This window comes from Echinococcus granulosus (genome assembly GCF_000524195.1).
Source record: "Echinococcus granulosus chromosome Unknown EG_S00019, whole genome shotgun sequence".
In the NCBI taxonomy this organism is placed as follows: domain Eukaryota; kingdom Metazoa; phylum Platyhelminthes; class Cestoda; order Cyclophyllidea; family Taeniidae; genus Echinococcus; species Echinococcus granulosus.
In genome coordinates this window covers 712,098-732,710 of record NW_020170399.1, presented here as the reverse complement: position 1 = coordinate 732,710, position 20,613 = coordinate 712,098, and the positions used below count along the sequence as shown (strand labels likewise).

Below are 20,613 nucleotides of genomic sequence, written 5' to 3'. Positions count from 1 at the left end.
TAGCCCATGCAGAGCAGACAGGGAAGGCTTTATGCACATGCAAAAATAGATGGTTGAGGGGAAGAAGGGAGCAAAAAAGGAGCAGAAAAGGCAGGCAGCGACAAATTATGGCTCGCAAATCATGGGGATTGTAACTGTTGAAAGACATGCATGAGCACCACCCTACCATCACGATAGCAGTGGGAGAAGGGGATGGGAGATGAAGACAAAGGGGGAGGGGAGCGGAAACCTACAACGAAATCAAACATTGACAACCTGATCACCATTGCAGATAGCTGACATCTTCATCCCTTGCTGCCGATGTGGTTGTTGTGGCAGCGGTGGTGCTGGGAGCGGCGTAGCCGGCAATGACTCCACCTCGTAACCGGGGTAAAAGGCAGAGGGAGAGGTGGAGGTGGAAGAAGAGGAATCAGAGACCTTGGTATCATCATTCTCCAATATTACCGCCGCAGTCGTAGCCTGAGGTGGAGAACAGGTGGTGGGGGTGCGCAGTGACGCCTCTTCTTGCATCGCCTGCCACCGCGCAATGCAGCCGCGCAAACGCGACACCTCCTCCGATAACTCGGCCCGTTCCACGTTACAACCCACCAGCTGTTTTGCCAAATAGGTGTTGTCCTTGATGCAGAGGGAAGGAGGGTGATAAAGAGCAACCGGCAAAATTGCTGGCCTTGCATGCCCCAAATATTTGGTAAAATCGGGATACAATTCCACGCTAAGTGAGGTTATAACCCAAAGTAGCATGGTCTGAATATTAGTTCTCGAGACTGAATCCGACGGGTTTACCAGGATGGTCATTGGTGAAGATTGTTATTTGAACGACTACACGCTTTTCGTGTCTACATTGCTAACAATACATATACTTCATCCGCAAAGATATCATTGGAGCAACTTAATACACTACTGCTTCCTGATGACGCGCATCAACGTAACCCCAGTCCTAACAGTCCAAACGTAAGAATTATCGAAGGGACCCTTCCATTCTTCAATCTGGGGAAATGATTTATGAAGAAAATGGCCCTCATAATTCTCCCAACTATAATCAGCCATCCGTTACAGGTGCTACCTTTAAAGCATTAATTTTAGCGCGCTAACTCTATTCTAAGTTATAACAAAGGGGTACGAAAGGCAAAAGCGCTTCAGACGTTACACTTGAAAGCTACCCGAGTTGCCATTGTAGCTATTTACCAGGCAAACAACCCAAAACCACATTATGAAAGCCAGTCTCATTCTTGGATGTAAGCAAAGACTTTTGGTATAAACGACTCCTTAAAGGTACTCTTTAAGCCCCCTTTTCAGTTCAAATTATTTCTTAGTAATGCAAACAGCAAATTCACATGTTTAAAAAAGCACGCGGAGCCTTACAATCAACGAACTTTAGTGAGAGGTACATTCGGCCACATCTAACAATGGTTGGGCTATGAAAACCCCCAACTTTCAAGAGCTTTTTGAGTACAGAAATCCAAAAGTAGGCTTAGCATAGCCTGAACACTACCATAAACAAATAATCTCTGTTGTTGACAGTTACAGTCTGTACTCACTTACCTCCTCTAAACGGGCCAGCCGTTGCAGCAGGAGGCCATTTTCTGTTCGAAGCCGCTAAAACATGAGGGTGAAATAATCCACGTAGATTAAAGGGAAAGCGATTCGGTAAGTTGAAACGAAATTAGGAATTTGTAGGTTAAAGTGTTAACGATTAAATTGGAACAATTCTCAGATAGAAAACATATGAATTAAATTTGGCCAGGTAAAGTTATACCGTGTATTTTTTTCACAAGTACCGCTTAAAATTGCCAACTAGATGATATTAAATTGTGCTTTAGTGTTACGGACGGGTATCCCATTAGGTGTGGATGAATGACATTTGGGTGGGGAAAGGGTAGCTGTTAGTTTCATCAAAGTGTGGATGCATTGCGAAGGCAAGTGGCACATAGGTCACGAACAGAAATCTAGAGCCTAAGAAGCGGGAGAGAGAAAGAAAAATAGTGCCGGGAGGAAAGAAGAGTAAAGCAAGAGAGCATCTTCATACCCTGACTTCTATTTGCTCTGCCTGCTCCTGACTTCTTGCCAAGATGTATTCATTCCGAAGTCTAAAAAGATGTGAAAAATTTAATGTGTATTTAGAGTGATTCACTGTTCTAGGTCATTAGTTAAGCCTAAAATAACTTTTGTAACTTCCCAACATTCGCAACAACCTCAGACTAATGTCACTGAATGCTTGAATGTGCTCGTCAACACCACTAGGATGTTCATATACAAAATATGTCATGTTACATGAAACATTTACAGGACTGTGTTGGAGCATTTTCACTTCAAAGTTGAAACGAAAATTGCGACAGATATAAAAACGACGTGGTTGAGCGGAGGAGCCTTGGCAGCAAAGGTAAAAAACATTTGCCTTTCTCCAAAAGAGCAAGCTTAAACTGTGGTGGGGAGAAACGTTCCAAGTATCCAGTGGCAGTAAAATACACCCAGAACAGCTCTAGATTCTCAAAATAGTTCGTACGAAAAGAGGGCTACTATTGGGAAACGGGCATATTTACTTCGAGAAGGAAAAATAACCACTCCAGCATAGGTCAAGTTTTTTCTCATTATATAAAAAAAGCTATCTGTATGAATAGCAAGCAGGCGAGAGTGCTATGAGAATTCATCAATTAACCAGAACCAGAAACATTCCACCTTAAGCAAAATACTGCCATGAAGCAAGTGAATTCACGTGAACTGATTAAACGCTCCTTACCAGCTGCGCGGACAAAGAACAACTTGGAATCACGTCCAGTGAAGGGAAACATGGTAATACTTATCTCCCTAGCGGGAGCTGGCCAGAAATTGCCTTGGCACAGTTCTTCCAGTCGATCAGGTCGAAATCGCCATTCCAAAAACCCAGCTTTAGAAACTGATGAAGCGAGAAGAGTGGAACCTTAAGTGACTTTGAAAGGCTAGTTAATGGTATTGTCAATGCCCTTTTCAAATGCCAACAGTAAAATGCCATAGCATGACAACCAAGTCCCCATCCAGGTAACAGAGCATTACCACAATGGCTGGTCAGTGGACAATGAAAGTCCACAGGATCCCAACTACGCCGACAGTGGGAGTCAATTTGCAGTCAGATAGCAACTCCTCCCATCCAACTAAAGATACTATCATCCAGAAGAAAAGGAGACAAATGGCCTTTACATGGGCAAATCAAAATTTGAAGTCTTATTGCAAAGCAATAAAAGGTTATGTACAATTTCCACATGGAAGTAAATCAACCGCAGCTGCAGTTATCGTTAGAATAAGTGTGAGTCACCAGTTTGTGCCTTGGCAAAACAACAGAGGGTATTTCATTTTATTATCATTGCCTTTATTTATTCACTAAATTCGATGCGTTTAAGTCAGTTAATAAACCACGAATACGTTGAAACGCAATATAATCAGAAACATGTTTATCAGTAGGTTGCGTTTTAACGTGAAAGGAAGACCCTTTTATTCTGAAATGAACCCTCCATAGATCAAAGCCGATTTACACTGGAAACGGAGTTGCCTTTTCAGTCACAAGAGTTGAGCTGAAGGCAAAAAAGGCACCTTTGTGCCGTTTTGCAATAAGCGCGACGAAAGTGGTGTGCGGTTGAAAAACACAAAAAACGACCCAATTCCAACTGGAAACAAATTGAATTTACACCGAAGACAAAGCACCGTCAACATTTTGGAAGGATCTACGGGCAAATTAAATTGAAAATGGCTAGCCTAAACAAAGTTTAGAGTTTTAACCTAAATGTAAAAATGAAGCAGTGCTACATGTTCAACTGTTCAGTGAAAACTACCACAATTTACAAATTACGATCATAAGGCATCAATGAAATCAACAGCTCAACTTGGCATCACAAGGAGACAAATTTACCCATACATCAAGTGAAATAAGCTGATTATAGGGGATACAATAACACGAATTTAATATACTTCACTAGAATTTATACATTTCTCAAAATATATTGAAGAATGACTTGTGGTAAGCAAAACTGAACTCTGTGTCTTTGGAAGCGACATAGATCAATTTGATTTTGCACTCATACTGACAATCAACCTTCTAGTCCTTTATGATAACAAAACTGCCAAATCTGACCTATGAAAGGCCCGGTGGCCCACATTCACTTTAGAAACTGCCTAAACAATGCATGAAGTCTACTGAACTTATAAAAATGAAATATTAAAAGGCAGTTTCAAAATTGAATTCCTCGAAAGTACCAAAAATCAGGGGGGGGGGGGGAACTATTCATGGTTACAAGTTAAGAACTAAAGCCAGCGAAATTAGACAAAACGTACTTTTTCAGGCGTCGTGGATTTAATTTTAGAGTTAGCGCGGTCTCAAACAGTATCCGGCCATGATCCTCCCATTCCGTTGACTCGGTTTGTTGAAGAGACTAAAGAGGGGAGGAGGCAACAGAAAGCTTATCAAATCTATTAGTTTAAAGTTACGCACTACCACGAGTCTTTCTGCTCTTAAAACAAGCCAAATGACACTTCCTGGAGCAATCGCAATTTCTTTAAAACTCCACTTCTACTTCAATCAAGGTAAGCTTTAGTCTGATAGAAGGGAAGCGCATTAGAAAAGGAAACCAGGACAGTGAAATACTGGAAGGATTGAGGTGTTTAGAGAACGATCACAGTAGTGAGCACAAAATTCTACCACTTTTGCTGCCTACAAATGAAGGCAACATTAAACAGTATGTTCACGGAAAGAAGGCGGCTTACAAAAATCATTGTCTCCATATCCATGGTGAGAAGGCGCGGGGCAAACTGCTTGAGAATGGCCAATGAAAGACGAAGTATGAAATCCATGCCCTAAAATACAAATTTCCATGAATAGATCAAAATAAACGACTTAATTAATTCGCCGGTCATCCAATTCATTCCTGCTGGCGTTAATAATTCACCATGACACCATAACCCCAATGAATGATTTGTGATGATAAATTGAGCCTCCATCCACGGAATACATAAGAAGCCCTTTTCGCCATTAGTATTTACTAGTTGTTCGCCCAAATCACAAGCCCTTAATAAATGAGTTCTATGTAAGGATTGTAGAAAGTCAGGATTGTATATATAAACATAAAAAACAGAAATAATTTGTAGTCGTTTACTATTGTCGTCGGAACTCATAATGCATTTTCAGAGGAGTTGGTAGCTCTTCATTACAACCACATAGCCATTGTCGAAGTCTAAAGAAAATTGACGATTTAGTAAGGCTGTTTCGAAGATTTAGTTTCATGAGTGTCGCTAATTGCACGCAATCCTGTTCTTTGTGCACCATTTAGGAACATTCAGAGCATTCTTCCACTAATTTTAACATGGTAAGGTAAAAAACGCAATTCAGCAGTCGCTCAGGAACTTTTTTAAATTCTCAAATGAAAATCTAGAAAAGTGTAGTGTACTGTATCTTTAGAGAGTACCGTGGCACCCTCACGATGAGGAAAGGCAAATACAGGAATGAATAATAGTTCAAGTTAGCCAATGGCTGTACCAAATTCGTCTTAAGTACTCAAACACCAAGGGACGAATACATAAACCCCCTTTAAGTCAACATAAAGGACACAGAAACCAGGTCACTAGGCCAACGATAAGCGAGAGGTCAAAATGAATGTTGCCATAATCAGTATCACAAAGTACGAGGAATAAGGAAGGCGGTTTCACGCATTTATATGATCATACAGAAAAAAGAAGAGCACCTCAACTGCGCATCGTCGAGCAAATTTCTCCCTTAACCTCTACACCAAAATCCATAGGAATACTACTAAATGTGATAAATGTTACCTTTCAAATGAGCACGCTGTGGCTTTCAAGAGGGCACTTAACGGTGTTATAATAAAGGGAGTTCCGGGGCATGACAGGGGAATAATGCTTCTAGAAAGCCAAACACAATTTACACTTTGATGCCTGTAGGAGGGAGGAGAGGAGGCGAGAACCAACTTGTGCGTATAATAAAAGGGCACTGCAAGAGCATGGTGCGGTAAACTTGGTGAACATTATACGTAACCACTAACGTTGATGATTATTAAATTGTAATAAATAAAACATACCTCCACGACCCTAAAAGCTACATTTTCACCTCTCAAAGTACCGGTGCACGCGTTTCTCCTGGGTGAGTCAGATCTAATCTATTAGGATAAATTTCTGTGAACTGCCAACGATTCAGTACTAAATTATCATTTCGATCAGTGGTAGTCAAAAACAGAGTCAAAGACGCGAATTGCACAGTACATGCAGGGGAAAATGTTAACGCGGCACGGAAACAACTACCCCCCTGTAGGTACATGGATGAATACACTGTCCACTAGTAGTTTGCCAGGAAACGAGAAGGCATAAATACCGTAGCAAAACTGGATCGTCATTAGGTGATCCTGCTTAATTGACGCCTTAAATAGGGTCATTTGAATCGACGAAAGGCACACACCAACACGTGGCTAGCAGCGCACACGTAGGTTGTGTGGACTCTTGCCCCCACCATGTTTCAATCCATCATCACCAGTGTAGGATAGGTGCGTACTCATAACGAATCATAAAAGTGCCCCAAGGCGGTGGTTGAGGCAACGCCTAGACCAACAACTAATGAGTCAAACATTTGTCAATTTTTCATGCCTTTAAAGTCAGATACAAAAAGGAATTAAGGACGACGCCAGAGGATAGATTAACTGCTGGCAATTTGAGGTCACCTATCAAAATGGATCAAATAATCTGAGGTAGTTTCTGTTGTAACACTTTGGTCGTTTGTGTAACTGCTTTGTTTTCGTGGGCACGTGGGGCTAAGCTGCTTGTACTTCCGCCAGGCGACATGGCCTCCGAGCCACGCCAGTAGCCCCACAGCCCTTCTGTGTGTTGGCAATACACATTCTACCCTAATAGTATCATGGCTTCTCTCGTCTTCAGAAGTGCTACACAACATACCGTTAAAAATTATAAGCAACATGATCTCCGGATGACATGTGTAAAAGTGAATAATTTTTAGGAAACCATTGAACCCTAACCTTTGTTTGTTTGCTTTTATCAACTGCTTTCAAAAAAAAACTTTTGTAAAGAATGCTAAGGTGAAGAAGACATGGAGAGGTTAATGAACCCTGGAATAGTCATGCTCTAAATGTATAAAAGAGAGCGTTCAAGCGTTGTTTACTAGGACAGAGCGTTAGTAATAGTTCAAAAGAAGTTATTTGGGCAATCTGCTTTTCGCTGGTAGTGTAGGAAAGGAAGAAAATGCAGTAGTTTGATAAGCTGAGGCACAGAGAAATGCTACACATAAACATGTTGTACAGTTTACACATTCACATGCGGAGCATGAGTAAGACAGTGGAGAGACAACTGACTGTAAGGTGTGTGAAAAGCTATGGTGGCCATGGTTACCACAGCAGTGAATAAGAGAACAAGTCATAGTGTAGGTGGGGCAATGAGTCTTGGATACTACAGAGGCCCAAGACACAAAGCAAGGCACTCAAAGGATGTTGTGAATCATCGCTTGACTATGCATTGAAAACATAAATCACCGGATTAGTGGAGTTGGGTGCGTTCGAAATACCACAGGTCAGTCACTCACGGTGGCCTAAGTAGTGGGAAATATGATGGAGGGAAGGGGAACAAATGCGAAACCGAAATGGAAGAAACATTAAACACCAATACCAATTACTTCATAAAAATGGGCTACCATAAACTGGAATTCAGCCTAAACTGGGAAATAAGCTCAAAAGAATTTCAAGAAGTATGCCCATAAAATTGCAGCTATGGCTATGAATATCAAGTAGAACTCCAAATGTAATAAACGGCAACATCCAAATGCGACGTTCTATAGTATTTGAATGCATTATAAACGTGAACATGACATAAAGGAAGTAAGAAATTTTCTGAAGACTTGTTTAGGTATTTGATGTCACAAACTGCAGATGGCCAAACAGGATGAAGAGAGGGTGAGTGATCGTATCGATGCTGCGTTACTTATTGACGTCTCAGCCTCCAAAGCATACCCGAGTGTAGGATTACATGTCGTAAAATAACCCAATTATAACTCCCTGATTCTCATACGCGGTTTTTGCATAAAGTAATTGGGATTAAAGGTTGCATGACTACATTAAAATTATAACCCCAAAGTATAGTTCCGTGCTTAAGCTCAAATTTGCGTCCCAGGGCACCACAACAAACAATTTTGCATCTGAAGCATTCTCATTCAATTCAAAGGGAGGAAACGGTAGTTTGGTCACATTGACGAATAAGCAACGACACTTTTATGACCTATTTGCGGGAAAGCAGTATGACTCCGAAGCCCTAGAGATTTGAGATGAGGAAAACACATTTAACAAATAGCAAACAGTGAAGCAGCCTCAGTAAAGGAAGCAACTAATTCAATGACCTAGGTGTTTTTGTGCAAGAGATTTTCAAGAATTTAAGTCCCTACCACAGTGCACACCAAATGGGATGTTTAAAGCCAGGGAACCAGATCTAAGTAGAAGGGATGGCCTACCTCAGCAATGAAGAGATCCATCACTCGGGTGGTCATGGAGATGGGGAAGGCGGTGGCAAAGAGGGTGAGGAACCAAGCGGAGGCGTAGTGGCTGGGAGCAAAAGTCTGCGTGGCGAAGTGAGCGTGCAGCTCGGGCAGGAACTCCGCGATCAGCCCATCCAGTTGGTGCATACACACGCCCAACTCGGTCATGCAGGGCTTGTAAAGCTCACGCAACCGGTACTCATTCATCAGTTGTACTAGCACCGCGAACGCCTCCTCCTCTCCCATCTGCAGCATAAACACATGTATCACACTACTAACCTTTTGGCACACAAGTTGACAACTTATGGTGATTTACTTTGTGCCCTAAAGCAAATTCTAAATTGCACCGTCTAGTGCAAGCTCATCAAATGAAAACCACTGTATTATGTGTATGTGTGGGAAAGTCTTCTGTGGAATCTAAATGCGTCAGGAACAGATAAAAGAGCAAGACTTAAACGATGTGCTAAAACTATTCGTCCACTTTGTACCGCATCCACTTCCAACGCAAGCCTAATGAATGCAGGACACTTTACATTACAGTCAGCTTTAGGTGATATCGGCTGGTCTGATTTCACCCATCTAATACACTAGTATATTAGACGTTTATAAACATTCTGTTGTGGAATGCAAACAGTTTGCAAGCATAATGCGAAACCGAAATTCCAGTAACCTACACTACCAACCACAAAATCCCGCCGAATTTTTACATCTACCCAAAAAGGCCATATTTTTATTCGACGAAAACGACGATATAATATACTTGTGTTCGCTTAATGCCCGATGATTGCCTCTTGATTTAAGATTGCTATAGGATGTCCATTTCAGTTCGACTCGAAAGAAAAGAATACACCATTTTCGATTTCGACAACGGGTCCTCCATATTGTGCAGGCAAAACATGGCGTGGGAAGCAACGCATTTCAAATTTATTCAGTTATCGTTTCGATTTCACTTCCACAGATCATTGTCGTCACATTAGTATACATAGCATAGAGTGGTGCACATGTAGTGGCGGTTTATGATAGCAAATGACGTGTTTTGCTGCATGAGTGGTGTGAAGCAACCCCCAACTGACTTGAAATTCCCACAGACCCCTCCCTCTCACGTGACCCTAGATCCACTCCAGCAGCTCGAAATGACAAGAATTAATGAGTGATCACCGCAGCGACAGAAACTAAACAACTACAGTGCGTGTGTGTGTACACTCGACTAGCCTCGCAAACGCAGCCGGAAGGAGAAAAGAGGGCCAGCCGCTAGGCATGCAAACAGACACGCGCGAATCAAACCTCCAGGAGAGGAAGCAACAATTACGCGCAACCCACATTTCAGTTCACATCAGCGGATAGCATTACGCCCGCGATCAATGGTCGTCATGCCTGTACTCGGGAGCGAATGGCGAGATCGCATTCACGCTCACCACGGAGGCGACTCCTGCTGGAACGTGAATTGAGGCACTCTGGCTAAGTTTTCTCCCCTTTTGGAGGTGTAAACTAGGTGGTAAGAGTAAATACTGGTGGCATTAGCCTCAAAAGTGTTTGTGTTGGCTGCTGAGAGACGGGTGCTCGGTATCGGGGTATATCAATCCTGTATACCGGACAATGAAGAGGTCACGTCGCATTCAGTAGATACGCTAGGAAAACATGACAGCGGTCTGAATAGTATTGGCACTAGTTGACTACCTGTAGATTTTGCATATTCAGCATCTAAATTTGTTTAAACATCAAAAGAGCTTCTGCAACGCTTAAGAGGCTTTTGGGAGCACTTAAAGTGCACCAGTGCAGAATATAGTTTTATTTAATGCTTTTAATTGCATGGGACAAAGTAAATATAAAAAGTTAAATCTTCGCAGCATATTTCTCAAACTCAGGCCCGGTAGGGCGAATTCAAAAACCTAGACTTCACTCACACAAATGTAGAAATCTCTCAGATGGCTCTACCCAACTACAAGTTATTTCTAAGCGATTTCAATAAAAACGCAAATAGCAAACTTAAACTAAAACTACCTGCGCATGAGCGTTTAAAATTGCTGCTTACACTCAGCAGTAACCAAAAAGGTTTGTCGAACAGCACAGGAAGTGTTACTATACATAAAGCGAAATTCCACAATCACAGGGTATTTCAGACGGATGAAAAGGTAACCAGGCATGTACCTAGGGCTCTTAAATGTCACTGACAATACGACAAAGGAGCAGCAGAAATCGCTCCGGCGCGGGCTAGATTGTAGCATTCAAAAGGGCCCCCTACTATGGTCAAACCACTTTTCTGTTTCCCTATAGTGGACGCAGGATACCCTTTAAATCCAAAGTATGAAGGCTTAATATCATAAAAACTATAACCCTGCCAAAAACCTGATTATATATCATCCACTGTAGCCTGTTCGATATTTTTAAAAAAGCATAAATTCGAACACCAACTGTTAAGGAGTTTATGCTCAGCATAATTAATTGCAGCGAAAAACGCACTTGAACTTGATTAACCTTTACCGCCGACGGAGGAGGAGACTTACCGTACAAAATACTGATGAATTGTTTCCAATGTTCAGTTAATGTCTGATTCCATCATTCAGAAGGGTTATCTTTTTTACGGAACAACTGCGAATTGCACGACCACTTATGAGTCTATACCACAAGGTTGGGACCATCACTAATCCTTACAACTCGCATTCATGTACTGCGTAGAATGAAATGTCAACACATAGAGCGCACCTGCATCAGAAGGAGGCCAACAATGAATCCGGAGCCCTGGCAGTAGCCGACTTCGCGGTCGTGCAGAGAGTAGGCCTTCATCACATTGAAGAGGCTCTGCTGACCAGTGCTCCCCTAAAAGAATGAAGCAAGTTAGCTTATCTGCAGAATAAGCCACTCAGTATACGCAGTATCAATGAACGTAATGTAATAAAGGTGAATATACAAATGAAAATAAAATCAACAATATACTAGCGAGTCGTTTAGCCGACGGAGCAAAAGAATCGCCTATGTGATCTTTTCAAGTTAATGAAATTTGGCTCTACTCAAGTAAGCCCGAAGTTTGAGTACTAAGCGTTAACAACAGTACAATGTGCTAAACAGTGAGAAAGTTGGTGCTAAGGTCTAATAAAACTTTTTAGTTAATTACCTGAGGAGGTAATTAAAGTTGATGATAAATTGAAGCAAACATAGGAAAATAACGAGAGCAAAACCAGACAATGAAAGAAGCGGACGGATTAAAGCAGATCGGAGATCTTTGCACGACAAATACGGCCACGAAACGGGTAGCCCAGACGCCGGACCACAACAAACTCACCGAATGCGTATTTGAGGGAAGTATCCTCCGATCTTAAAACGAAGTCTCCGTATTATTACGCTAGTGATCGTCCAGATCGGCTTGTATTTAGATAGCTGCCAATTATATAGAGCAAATACATTTTAGCATGACAAAATTACCTGATCAGGCGGAAGAGGACTGAGTAACTTGAAGTTATCGGCAACAATACCACTGGTAACTGACGAAAATGAGGCGTATGAAAGTCGGATCGCGAGCATGAGAAACAAAAACCAGTTAAACCCAAAGCCAAAAAAGTAATCGGAAGTGAAGGGGGCCAATACTTACAGGCAGGCAAGTATTCATACATCTACGATTCTCCAGATAATTTTCCACCATGAGTCCTAAGTCGATCACGCGAACACAATTTAAGACGAAGTACTAATTGCATGCCACTTTTGCTTCTTCTAAAGTAGCGAATAATATCGTATTTCAAAGCATATGGAAATGAGCATACAAGTGCAAGAGTTCTCCAATTTACATCATCCGCCCACCAAAGAACTGAGCTACCTTTTCAAGGCCTTAAGTAGCCTTAAAATAAAGTTGTAATCTATGGCCCCTACATTGGAGACAGAGTCAGTGTGCTGGAGGATTTTACAGCTCCGCATTCTAACCAAAAAGAGCATGGAGGGATTCCGGTTAAATGGAATTACTCAGATTAAAATGCAAGTTTAACATTATTCCCATACTTTGTCTTTAAAGAAGTCGTGCTTTGGATAGGTCCGCGATATGTCCCGAGCGATGGCGCGCTCAAACGGTGAGACGTCACGAAGGTATTTGTGATAGTTCTGCTTTAGAGGAGAACCGTACGCCCCGGTGCAGAGTTGCCATATCATCGGCCGAAACTGATCAGGAATTCCCATACGAATCAAATCCTAAAAATAAACAACCTTGTGAGTGCTAAAAGAGGCTAAGCGGAATTATTGAGGATGCAATGAACTCTTATCATATTTAATTTGCTGAGAAGATAACAAAAGGATAAACGTGTTACGAAACAAACATGCTCATTTCTAGAATAGTCATCGGAGCACCACATTTAAAACGGATTTAGTATAAAAATCCCTGATAAATTACGAGTATATAAACTATTCAAACATCAGTGACCATCAAAGCGAACCCAAATAGAGAAGGACAGAGGTTGTGACGACAGAGAACTGTTACATATTACGCAAGTCAAATGATTTCATGCATGAGAACATACAGCAATGAATCCCTTCTTCTTGGAATATTGTTCCCAGTTGTTTATAACGGTACTCCACTGGTGACAAAGTGATATTGTTGATGGAGGTGGTGCGTTCGAGCCAGTGTTTATGAAACTGGGAAAGGCGCTTGAAAATGATGGCCATCGATTAGGCTTCTTTTCAGAACAGATGAACAGATTACTGTTGTTCTCATCTTCGCCACCCACTGGAAGATAAACACCGGCCCATGAGAATAAAACTCCAGGCATTAAGTGGAACACATATGGAATAAATGAGATTCTTCGAAACATATTTTTAGTTATTTTTGAAAATGTTCAACGACCCATGATAAGAAACTAGGCGTACCATAACTGCCATCAGAAAGGGAGGAAATCAAACTTGTTTTTGAGGAGGTACGATTAAACTTGCTCGCTGAGGAACAAGAGGTAACAGCCTTCGAATCTGCGCTCAAATTCCTGGACAAGTAAAAAGAGTTAGCGCAATACCTATTTAATTCCTCCAATTTTTGAGCCAGATCATCTTCTGTTTCGCCAACGACCGACCCGATATCAACAGCATCGGCAGTCATCCTTCAAAAATGCCAACTATTGGATGAGAAGGTCATTGATTTTCTAGGCCGGCCCACGAGTAGCTGAGATTAAAGCAAGTGTCATCATGTAAGGCCCAATAAAATTACAATAAACTAGATAGTCGTCTGCATGCTTTAGATTATCTGCTTTTTAAGTAAAATGGAAAGACTAAGTAGCGAATTCATTGAATTTGTTAAATGATGGGCTCTTAGCATGACCAATGTATTCTTGAAAGTTCTCAAGGTGCCTAGATAGTTTAAGTACAGTTTATTTATTTGGACTCGAGATTACCTATGGACTTTGAATCTCATTCCTACCTACTAAAATTTATTTACGTCAAAAAGTCTTGTAATTAATATAGATGAGATTATTTTAATGAAATTGAAGGAAACATGAATTTGGTGGGGCAGACGCAACAAAATCTGTGCCTAGAAATATGATGTATATTTCATAACTGTGCATGTTTTGTAGCTATTTTATGTTCATTATGTAGTCCCAAACACACTAAGTCTCTATTAGGATGTACGTACAAGGTACTCAGCGTTTCACTATTCCGTCTCTGCCTCCATACCTTTGAACACGCAGATTAATTAGAGAGGAGCATGAGTTCGGGTTGTATGGGATCAGAGTTCGTTTCCGCCTCAGGGGTCGATGCCGTCCCTTCAGTTACTCAGCTGGAGTATGCTAACCGCCTCTCACTCAAAGTTTGCGTTCAGACGGTTACCTCGACTGATCAAATTGAGGCTGAGTAATCAGCTTAGATGTTTAAGAATTTTAGTAATGTTCGCTGTAATCAATAAATATTTGAAGTGATTCAGTATTGTTTCGCTGTGTTCTTCAACTGCACTGGTGCTTCGTTCTCTACGGCTTGTGCTCCTGCTCTGCAGTATGGCGTTCGGACTGTCTGTAGCCTCGCATCTCTTCTGTCCTTTGGTGTCATTTGTTCCTTCGCACTACCTTGGTTGATTACTTCCATGCTGCTTTTATAGGAAGGACTTGGGCGCCACATGTCCCCATTTGCTGTCTAGTATCAAACACAACTTCCTTGGTGATTTTGTTGTTGTGTCAATTTTGATTCCACATACTAAATGCCTTCTTATAGTCTCCGAATAAGGCAGACAAGTGGGTTTTGCCAACACCTTTGTGTTCCCACAAAGTATGCATTTTAAGGGCAAAAGTATTATAGGCCAGTCTAGTAGGGAAAAAAGTCCATGTTTACGTATGTATTTGAAGATAAGCAATGTCACGGTTTATCGTTTAAATGGGGTATTTTAGGGACTTTTTCAGTTCATGCGTTTTGCTCCACCTAACTTCTGGTAGGTGATCTCATCAATTATTTAACCTCAATGGCCTGTTAAGATTCGTAGTAGCATCATGTAGCCCCATCTTAACGAATCTATGCCACAACTAATTATTTTAAACATTTTATGATGTGTGACCGTGTTTGTTTAGTGGTTTACGAATGTCCCATCAAGCGCCTCAAGGCTTCTCCGGGGTAGTAGTGAGCCAAAGCAGTATGGAAGTACATTACTGACACAGACTAGGTTACTAGTACGGCCCATATGCCATGCTGCACAGTGGAAAAATAATCCCAAGAGACTGAATTGTCGGTGGAATCGCAAATACGGCTAGACGAAGTGCCAAATCATTACACATGCTCCCAAGTCATGTCCTTCTTCCTTAGATTTACAGAGGCGTTGCCCAATTCTAATCATTCAGTTGACCACTCAAAGTATTATTTTGTACGGGTTGCACTAAGTATAAGACATCACAATACACATTTTATAAGCACACTGACAAAGACGCGCGTGTAGGACACCTTCAACGTCTAGATTTAGGGATAACATCTTACCGACAATGAAGGGCGGAATGCACGTAAGGGAGTGTGGCAATTATACAAAGCGGACTTAGAAACAACAGAAACAAGTCTACTACAGCCATGTTGAAGCCGCCCAGGGCATCTGACGCATTATCACTACTCTCTCACCCAAGGTCGCGCTGGCTCACACAACACTAGACGAAACTCCATAACTGTTTTTTCAATCACTTACTGCTTCGATCTCACGTACGTAGAATGGAAAACTCCAGGACTAAAAACAATTGCTGTTTTATTTGTATTGGACACCAGGATCACGATTACGAGGCATATTCGCAAATGTTTGAGGCAGACATTTGATTGTGATGATTTAGCAATACAGACTAACCACGTAGGAAGAGAGTAACATAATCTTTCAAACAGGAAACGAGCCCATAGTCTAGATGATGACGAATTATGATGGGTAAAACTGCTAGATGGACCTGAAGGGAAAGGGCGAAAGAGATAGGGAAAGGAATAAGTACGGTCCTAACGAACATCTAGCAGATCGGGGGAAGGAGGAGCAGGCAGATCGAATTCTCCGGACTCTTTTCGAGTGTGGCCGTCTGTGTCCGATGGATGCTTCAGCAATGCTACTGTACTGGAAGAGGTCAGTTGCTGTAACTGTCCGGACAATTGGGTAAGCAAAGAGGCTGCAGTGGGGGAAATTTGTACAGCCTGACTCTCCACATCGGCCACCAAATCTAAAATAAAAATTTCTACTTATAAAAACAAGTAGCACAACGCACCGACCGGTTCTCAATCGTCTGACATTTTTTCATAGCGGAATTTGTCTTAATTGTGTTCAGAACGTGCTGTGGATGCATAGTTAAGAAACGCATATTTAGAAACGGAATTTGAATTACTCGAAAGGCTGAATAGTGTTTCGCAATCATTAGTAGATCAACAATAAGTGGATCGCAACTGGAAAAATCACAGGACACCAAATAGTGATTAAAATATGAGGAATTCTTTATCCGGAAATTTTTCGTCCTGAAATTAGGTTCCGAACAAAGCAGAATTTCTACATAGCCCAAAATAGCAAGCAAAATTATCAGCTACAGCAATTCCCAGAATTACTTCAATCACCTGAAATGGCAATGGAAAAGTTTGCCAGAACGAATACAGTTGCAGTAGATAAAAAATTTGCACTGTTCGAAGGGTATGAACCAAATAAAGAGAATGATCCAAGACGTAAACAGTGAGATGAAAATTAGTCACTCGTACAGATGGCAAAATTTTCCTCATTTGCAAGTAGTTCACATCCAAGTTTTGGCAAAATGAATGCATTATCAATTCAGAGAAAATACAAAACACATTTTATTTGTGAATGCCTCAAAATCTACTCTATGCGCAGTTCTCCGGCGCTGAGAAGTGGATGTGATTAAACTCAATCACAGGGGGGAGAATGAAGCCATGTAGATGTATGCCCTGCAGTTGATAAGAAGGGAGAAATGATGAGGATGCATTTACTTTTACGCCGTTCAAACTGGATTAGGTAAAGCCGGCCGCCTCACACTAATGTCAAAATCAGGTAATTTACCTGACTCGTATGTATCAAGAGAAAGAGAAGGAGAAGGTTGGTGATAATAGGTAGGTAAAGGACTCCGAGACGTCACTACAGAAAAAGTCGCAGTAAAACCCTCGAAGAGCCACGCAATATCGCTAGTGGAGGCTTTTTAGGATCTTACACACGTGGAGTCTAGTTCTTCTATTCAGACAGTAAAATATCTTCGGTGCTCAGCGAGAAAAGGTAAAACAAACCAGTATCTCCAAAATGTTTTGTTAAGCAGGTTTTGGAAATACTTGAGAGGCAGAAAATTTAATTAGAGAGTAATGCATTCCTCAACATTTCCTTTGAAGTAACAACATTACGCTAATCAAAGGGACCAGGACTTGGGTAAATATAGAAAATTCATTTATTTGTATGGTAGTAATCCAGCATAGCCGGCCAAGACAAATACATTCTCTTGTTTCCTTCTGATCCTTGTAATTCATAAAATGTGGGTTAAATTTTGTGACTCCTGTCCACGGCAAGTGGATTTGGTGAGATAGAATAAAAACCGCAAAACTCAATTCCACTCTCCTTTCCATTGCTACAGGCTTTTTTTTCCACTACCTTCCCATGTAATTTAGGCTGGGCGGTTTACCTCAATGCCCACATTGCTTGTTGAAAAAGAGTGGACTCCAATTTGATGACTGATGAGTAATTGTAGATATATATATCCTTAAGATATAAAAATACTGGATACTCAAGTAGGCATATAATAGGAAAGATTGCCTCAGCAGTAGTTCATTTTATTGCCCCAAGGAAATTACCAGTACTAGGGTCTCGGTCCTTCCGCTCTAATGGCCTTGAATGAGTGAAAACAGGGAGTGTTTGAGTAGTGAAAAGTCTCACTTACCGGTGTTATGGCGCGTGGACGCGGGCTGAAGTGCCCAGCTAGCGGATTTTTCGAGGGCTGTCAGGTATTGGGTGGCAAGGGGATCTATTGGTGTCGCACCAGTCTGGCAAGAAAGTAAAAGATGAACCCATTTAGCATAAATTGTTTTGCGCAATCACCATACAATTGCATTCGAGACAAACAGCCTTCTCCGGACGCAAAGACTTATTTAAGAAGGCGTGTCGATATGGCATTATCAATGATTGTACCATGGTAAGTGGGTCCTGAGCAAACAGATGACAGTCCGAAGTCCATTAAAGAGGAAAATCAGAGTAGTCAAGATTCCCAAACAGATCATCAGATGGTTTGCATGCCTCATTAGGCACCCAATCACATGCAAGCATAAACTACCGTTTCCCCAATTACAGGAACTCACAGTCCTTACTTAGATACTTTAAAGTAGAAGAAGTTAGGTCACACTGTTGTCGATCTCATCCCATGGAAAAATAAATCAGGCATCAGGAGTCAGGACCACGGAAACTCGCCCGCTGTCACGTGATGGGTAGATCAGAACTATTTGATTCACAGATCTCTAAGCCTAGCTACTACGAAGCTGAGAGCATATTCAAGTTGGAATGTGGCGAATCGACACAGGCGAGGTAATCTTATAAATAGCCCAGGAAAGCCGTTTAAGCTCGGTCGGTGGTGATTCAGCATTAGGTCTGACAAACGGCCCTATTGACGCAGATGTGGCGATAGGACTCAATAAAATTCAAGACTATTAATCGTGTGGTGTTTAGCCTTTCACCAATAATAGGCGATATCTTAAGGGGCTAGATTAATTAAAAGACGATATGCCTCAAGAACACAAGGCAAAAGGTAACCCGCTAACTTCAAGATCACTGAATCCGGATGTATGCGCAAGGGAAGCACAGAAACTGGAGCTGCGAGAGCGGCTGCGACGCAAGGCAGCGCTATGGCTCCCGCCGGGAGATATGGAGGTCCGCAGCAAACCTACCGGGATGCCTGTGGAGTGATTGAGGGACGCTTGGGGGCGAGAATGAAGCTGAGAGGGAGGCTCGGTGCCGCTTCTACCGGAGCGCGAGGTCACTGAACTCGTAGCGCTAGAACCTACAACGTTCAGTTTGTATTCGTAAAGACATTGCTTTAACTCTTCACAATTAAACACCCGGCAATCTCACCAAATAAATGTCTTAGAAAAATTCGTTGGTAGAACACCCAAGTTACGAGTTGTGTTGTGTATAGTGAGGAAGGATCGCAATGTTAGATCCACAAAAGGCATAATCAGAGTCCCGTACGACCAAAATGAAGGACTAGTAGTAGGACGGTGGAAAAGTCGGTGCAGTAATATGCATAATCGGATCATTAGAAATTGAGATAGCTATATACGAAAGCAATGTGCAAAGCCAGATCCATGACCGCAAATATCGGCAAACAGTAGTACCTACGCAATACTCTAATTGTTTGTTTAACTTTCGGTTTTAATAAAGAGCCACTGAGGGGTCTCGCCATTGTATGTCCACCAGGCGGCCTGGCCTTTAAGCCATGCCCGTAAGCCCCAAGCTCTACTCCAAATCAACTATACATATTCCGTCCAAATAGTACGTTTACTTTCGTCTTAAAGGAAAGCTTGAGAGGCTACACCTATTCCACTAAATTGAGTCGGTGAACCCACGATGCCTCGGTCATGAAGGTGACGCCATTTTGGGGTCAATGATTAATTAATTGCTGACTTAAGAACCAGGTTCTGGACAAACGCCTTGCGTCAACTGCACATGATCTTAGAATACCGGGGCGAAGCACAATATCTCGGTTATTCGCATTACCGTAACCATGGAAGCCAATCCACGCGAAATCATGTTACTATATGTACAGCGGAGAAAAATGCTTTGATGTAGATGGGATGGATAGGATTAGCAAAGCAATTGCCATTTTCCAAGGTTGACTGGGTGATGCTATCGCTACTGACCGCTAATTTATATAAATATCCTCGAGGAAGATTTGAGAAAAACAATCTCCTGCCTCTATTCGCCTTGGCTCTCCGGAGGGAGAAGAGAATATTTTTGCTATCTACAACCAACAGTTGTTACATTACCCTAAAACTGAATCGGAGCATAGCAATGCTTCCATCAGAAGTACCATTAGCAATCACCTGTGGAAGCGTAACTGAGACCTAGGTGAAAATACCGAGGCTTTGGAAAAATCATTCTCGTGGGTCCAGCTTATGATCAGAACATGTCTAGGTTGGGGCGGACGAAGTTAACCTCAAACTAAATTGAGGGGATTTTATCTACTCGATGAGGCCTGGTGCGCCAATCTTGTCGAGCCATGACGCGGAACCCTTTCACGAGCGACAACAACTTTGTGATGTTACATTCAGTAAACAAAATACACTGAGTCTCAACCTCCTTTGATATTTTTTTCGATGCAACTCTTCAAAATGTCAAAACAACTGAAATTATTTGCTGACCTCAACCAAAGGGTTGAACAGGACCGGGAAAAAGCAATTTGGAGTAAATGAATTCATTATATCTGTGTTGTGGGTTCACAATATAGAAAACACAGACATGAACTTACGGCTTGCCGCGTTGCTAAAAGGTAAAGGGCTTGTGGATCCGGTCAATGGGGATGGCGAGACAACAGCCCCTCCAAATAATCCTCATAGATCCGGTTTAAAAGTCACGGAAAACATAATAGACAATGGGGCTGTCATGCAAGCCGTTTTTATTTCCGCCATGGACGGTCAGTAAACAAAACGAAGCATTTATCTTCCCCTAAACT

General features: G+C 41.8%; 3 protein-coding genes across 3 annotated transcripts in view; all 3 read right to left on the bottom strand. All coding sequences in view use genetic code 11, as the record gives it.

Moving 5' to 3' along the window:
• The window catches only part of EGR_03612 (TBC1 domain-containing protein), a gene marked incomplete at both ends in the record, with an annotated part of 17,536 nt that extends 3,965 nt beyond the window's left edge, over nt 1-13,571 (bottom strand). The window contains 11 exons of the mRNA XM_024492861.1: nt 256-615; nt 1,543-1,596; nt 2,027-2,087; nt 4,303-4,400; nt 4,732-4,821; nt 8,480-8,749; nt 11,207-11,320; nt 12,491-12,676; nt 13,003-13,208; nt 13,349-13,458; nt 13,489-13,571. Of these exons, the coding sequence (XP_024352744.1) occupies nt 256-615; nt 1,543-1,596; nt 2,027-2,087; nt 4,303-4,400; nt 4,732-4,821; nt 8,480-8,749; nt 11,207-11,320; nt 12,491-12,676; nt 13,003-13,208; nt 13,349-13,458; nt 13,489-13,571 (1,632 nt within the window). The remainder of the gene's footprint in view (nt 1-255; nt 616-1,542; nt 1,597-2,026; nt 2,088-4,302; nt 4,401-4,731; nt 4,822-8,479; nt 8,750-11,206; nt 11,321-12,490; nt 12,677-13,002; nt 13,209-13,348; nt 13,459-13,488) is intronic.
• An 815-nt stretch (nt 13,572-14,386) lies between these two features.
• Nucleotides 14,387-14,581, bottom strand: EGR_03611 (hypothetical protein; the record flags this gene model as incomplete). The annotated part of the gene is made up of 1 exon (XM_024492860.1): nt 14,387-14,581. The coding sequence occupies one exon, from the start codon at nt 14,579-14,581 to the stop codon at nt 14,387-14,389; it is 195 nt and encodes a 64-aa protein (XP_024352743.1).
• Nucleotides 14,582-15,916: 1,335 nt separating this feature from the next.
• Nucleotides 15,917-20,613, bottom strand: part of EGR_03610 (Metastasis suppressor protein) — a gene marked incomplete at both ends in the record, with an annotated part of 29,301 nt that continues 24,604 nt past the window's right edge. Inside the window, 3 exons of the mRNA XM_024492859.1 lie at nt 15,917-16,131; nt 17,833-17,935; nt 18,704-18,935. Of these exons, the coding sequence (XP_024352742.1) occupies nt 15,917-16,131; nt 17,833-17,935; nt 18,704-18,935 (550 nt within the window). The remainder of the gene's footprint in view (nt 16,132-17,832; nt 17,936-18,703; nt 18,936-20,613) is intronic.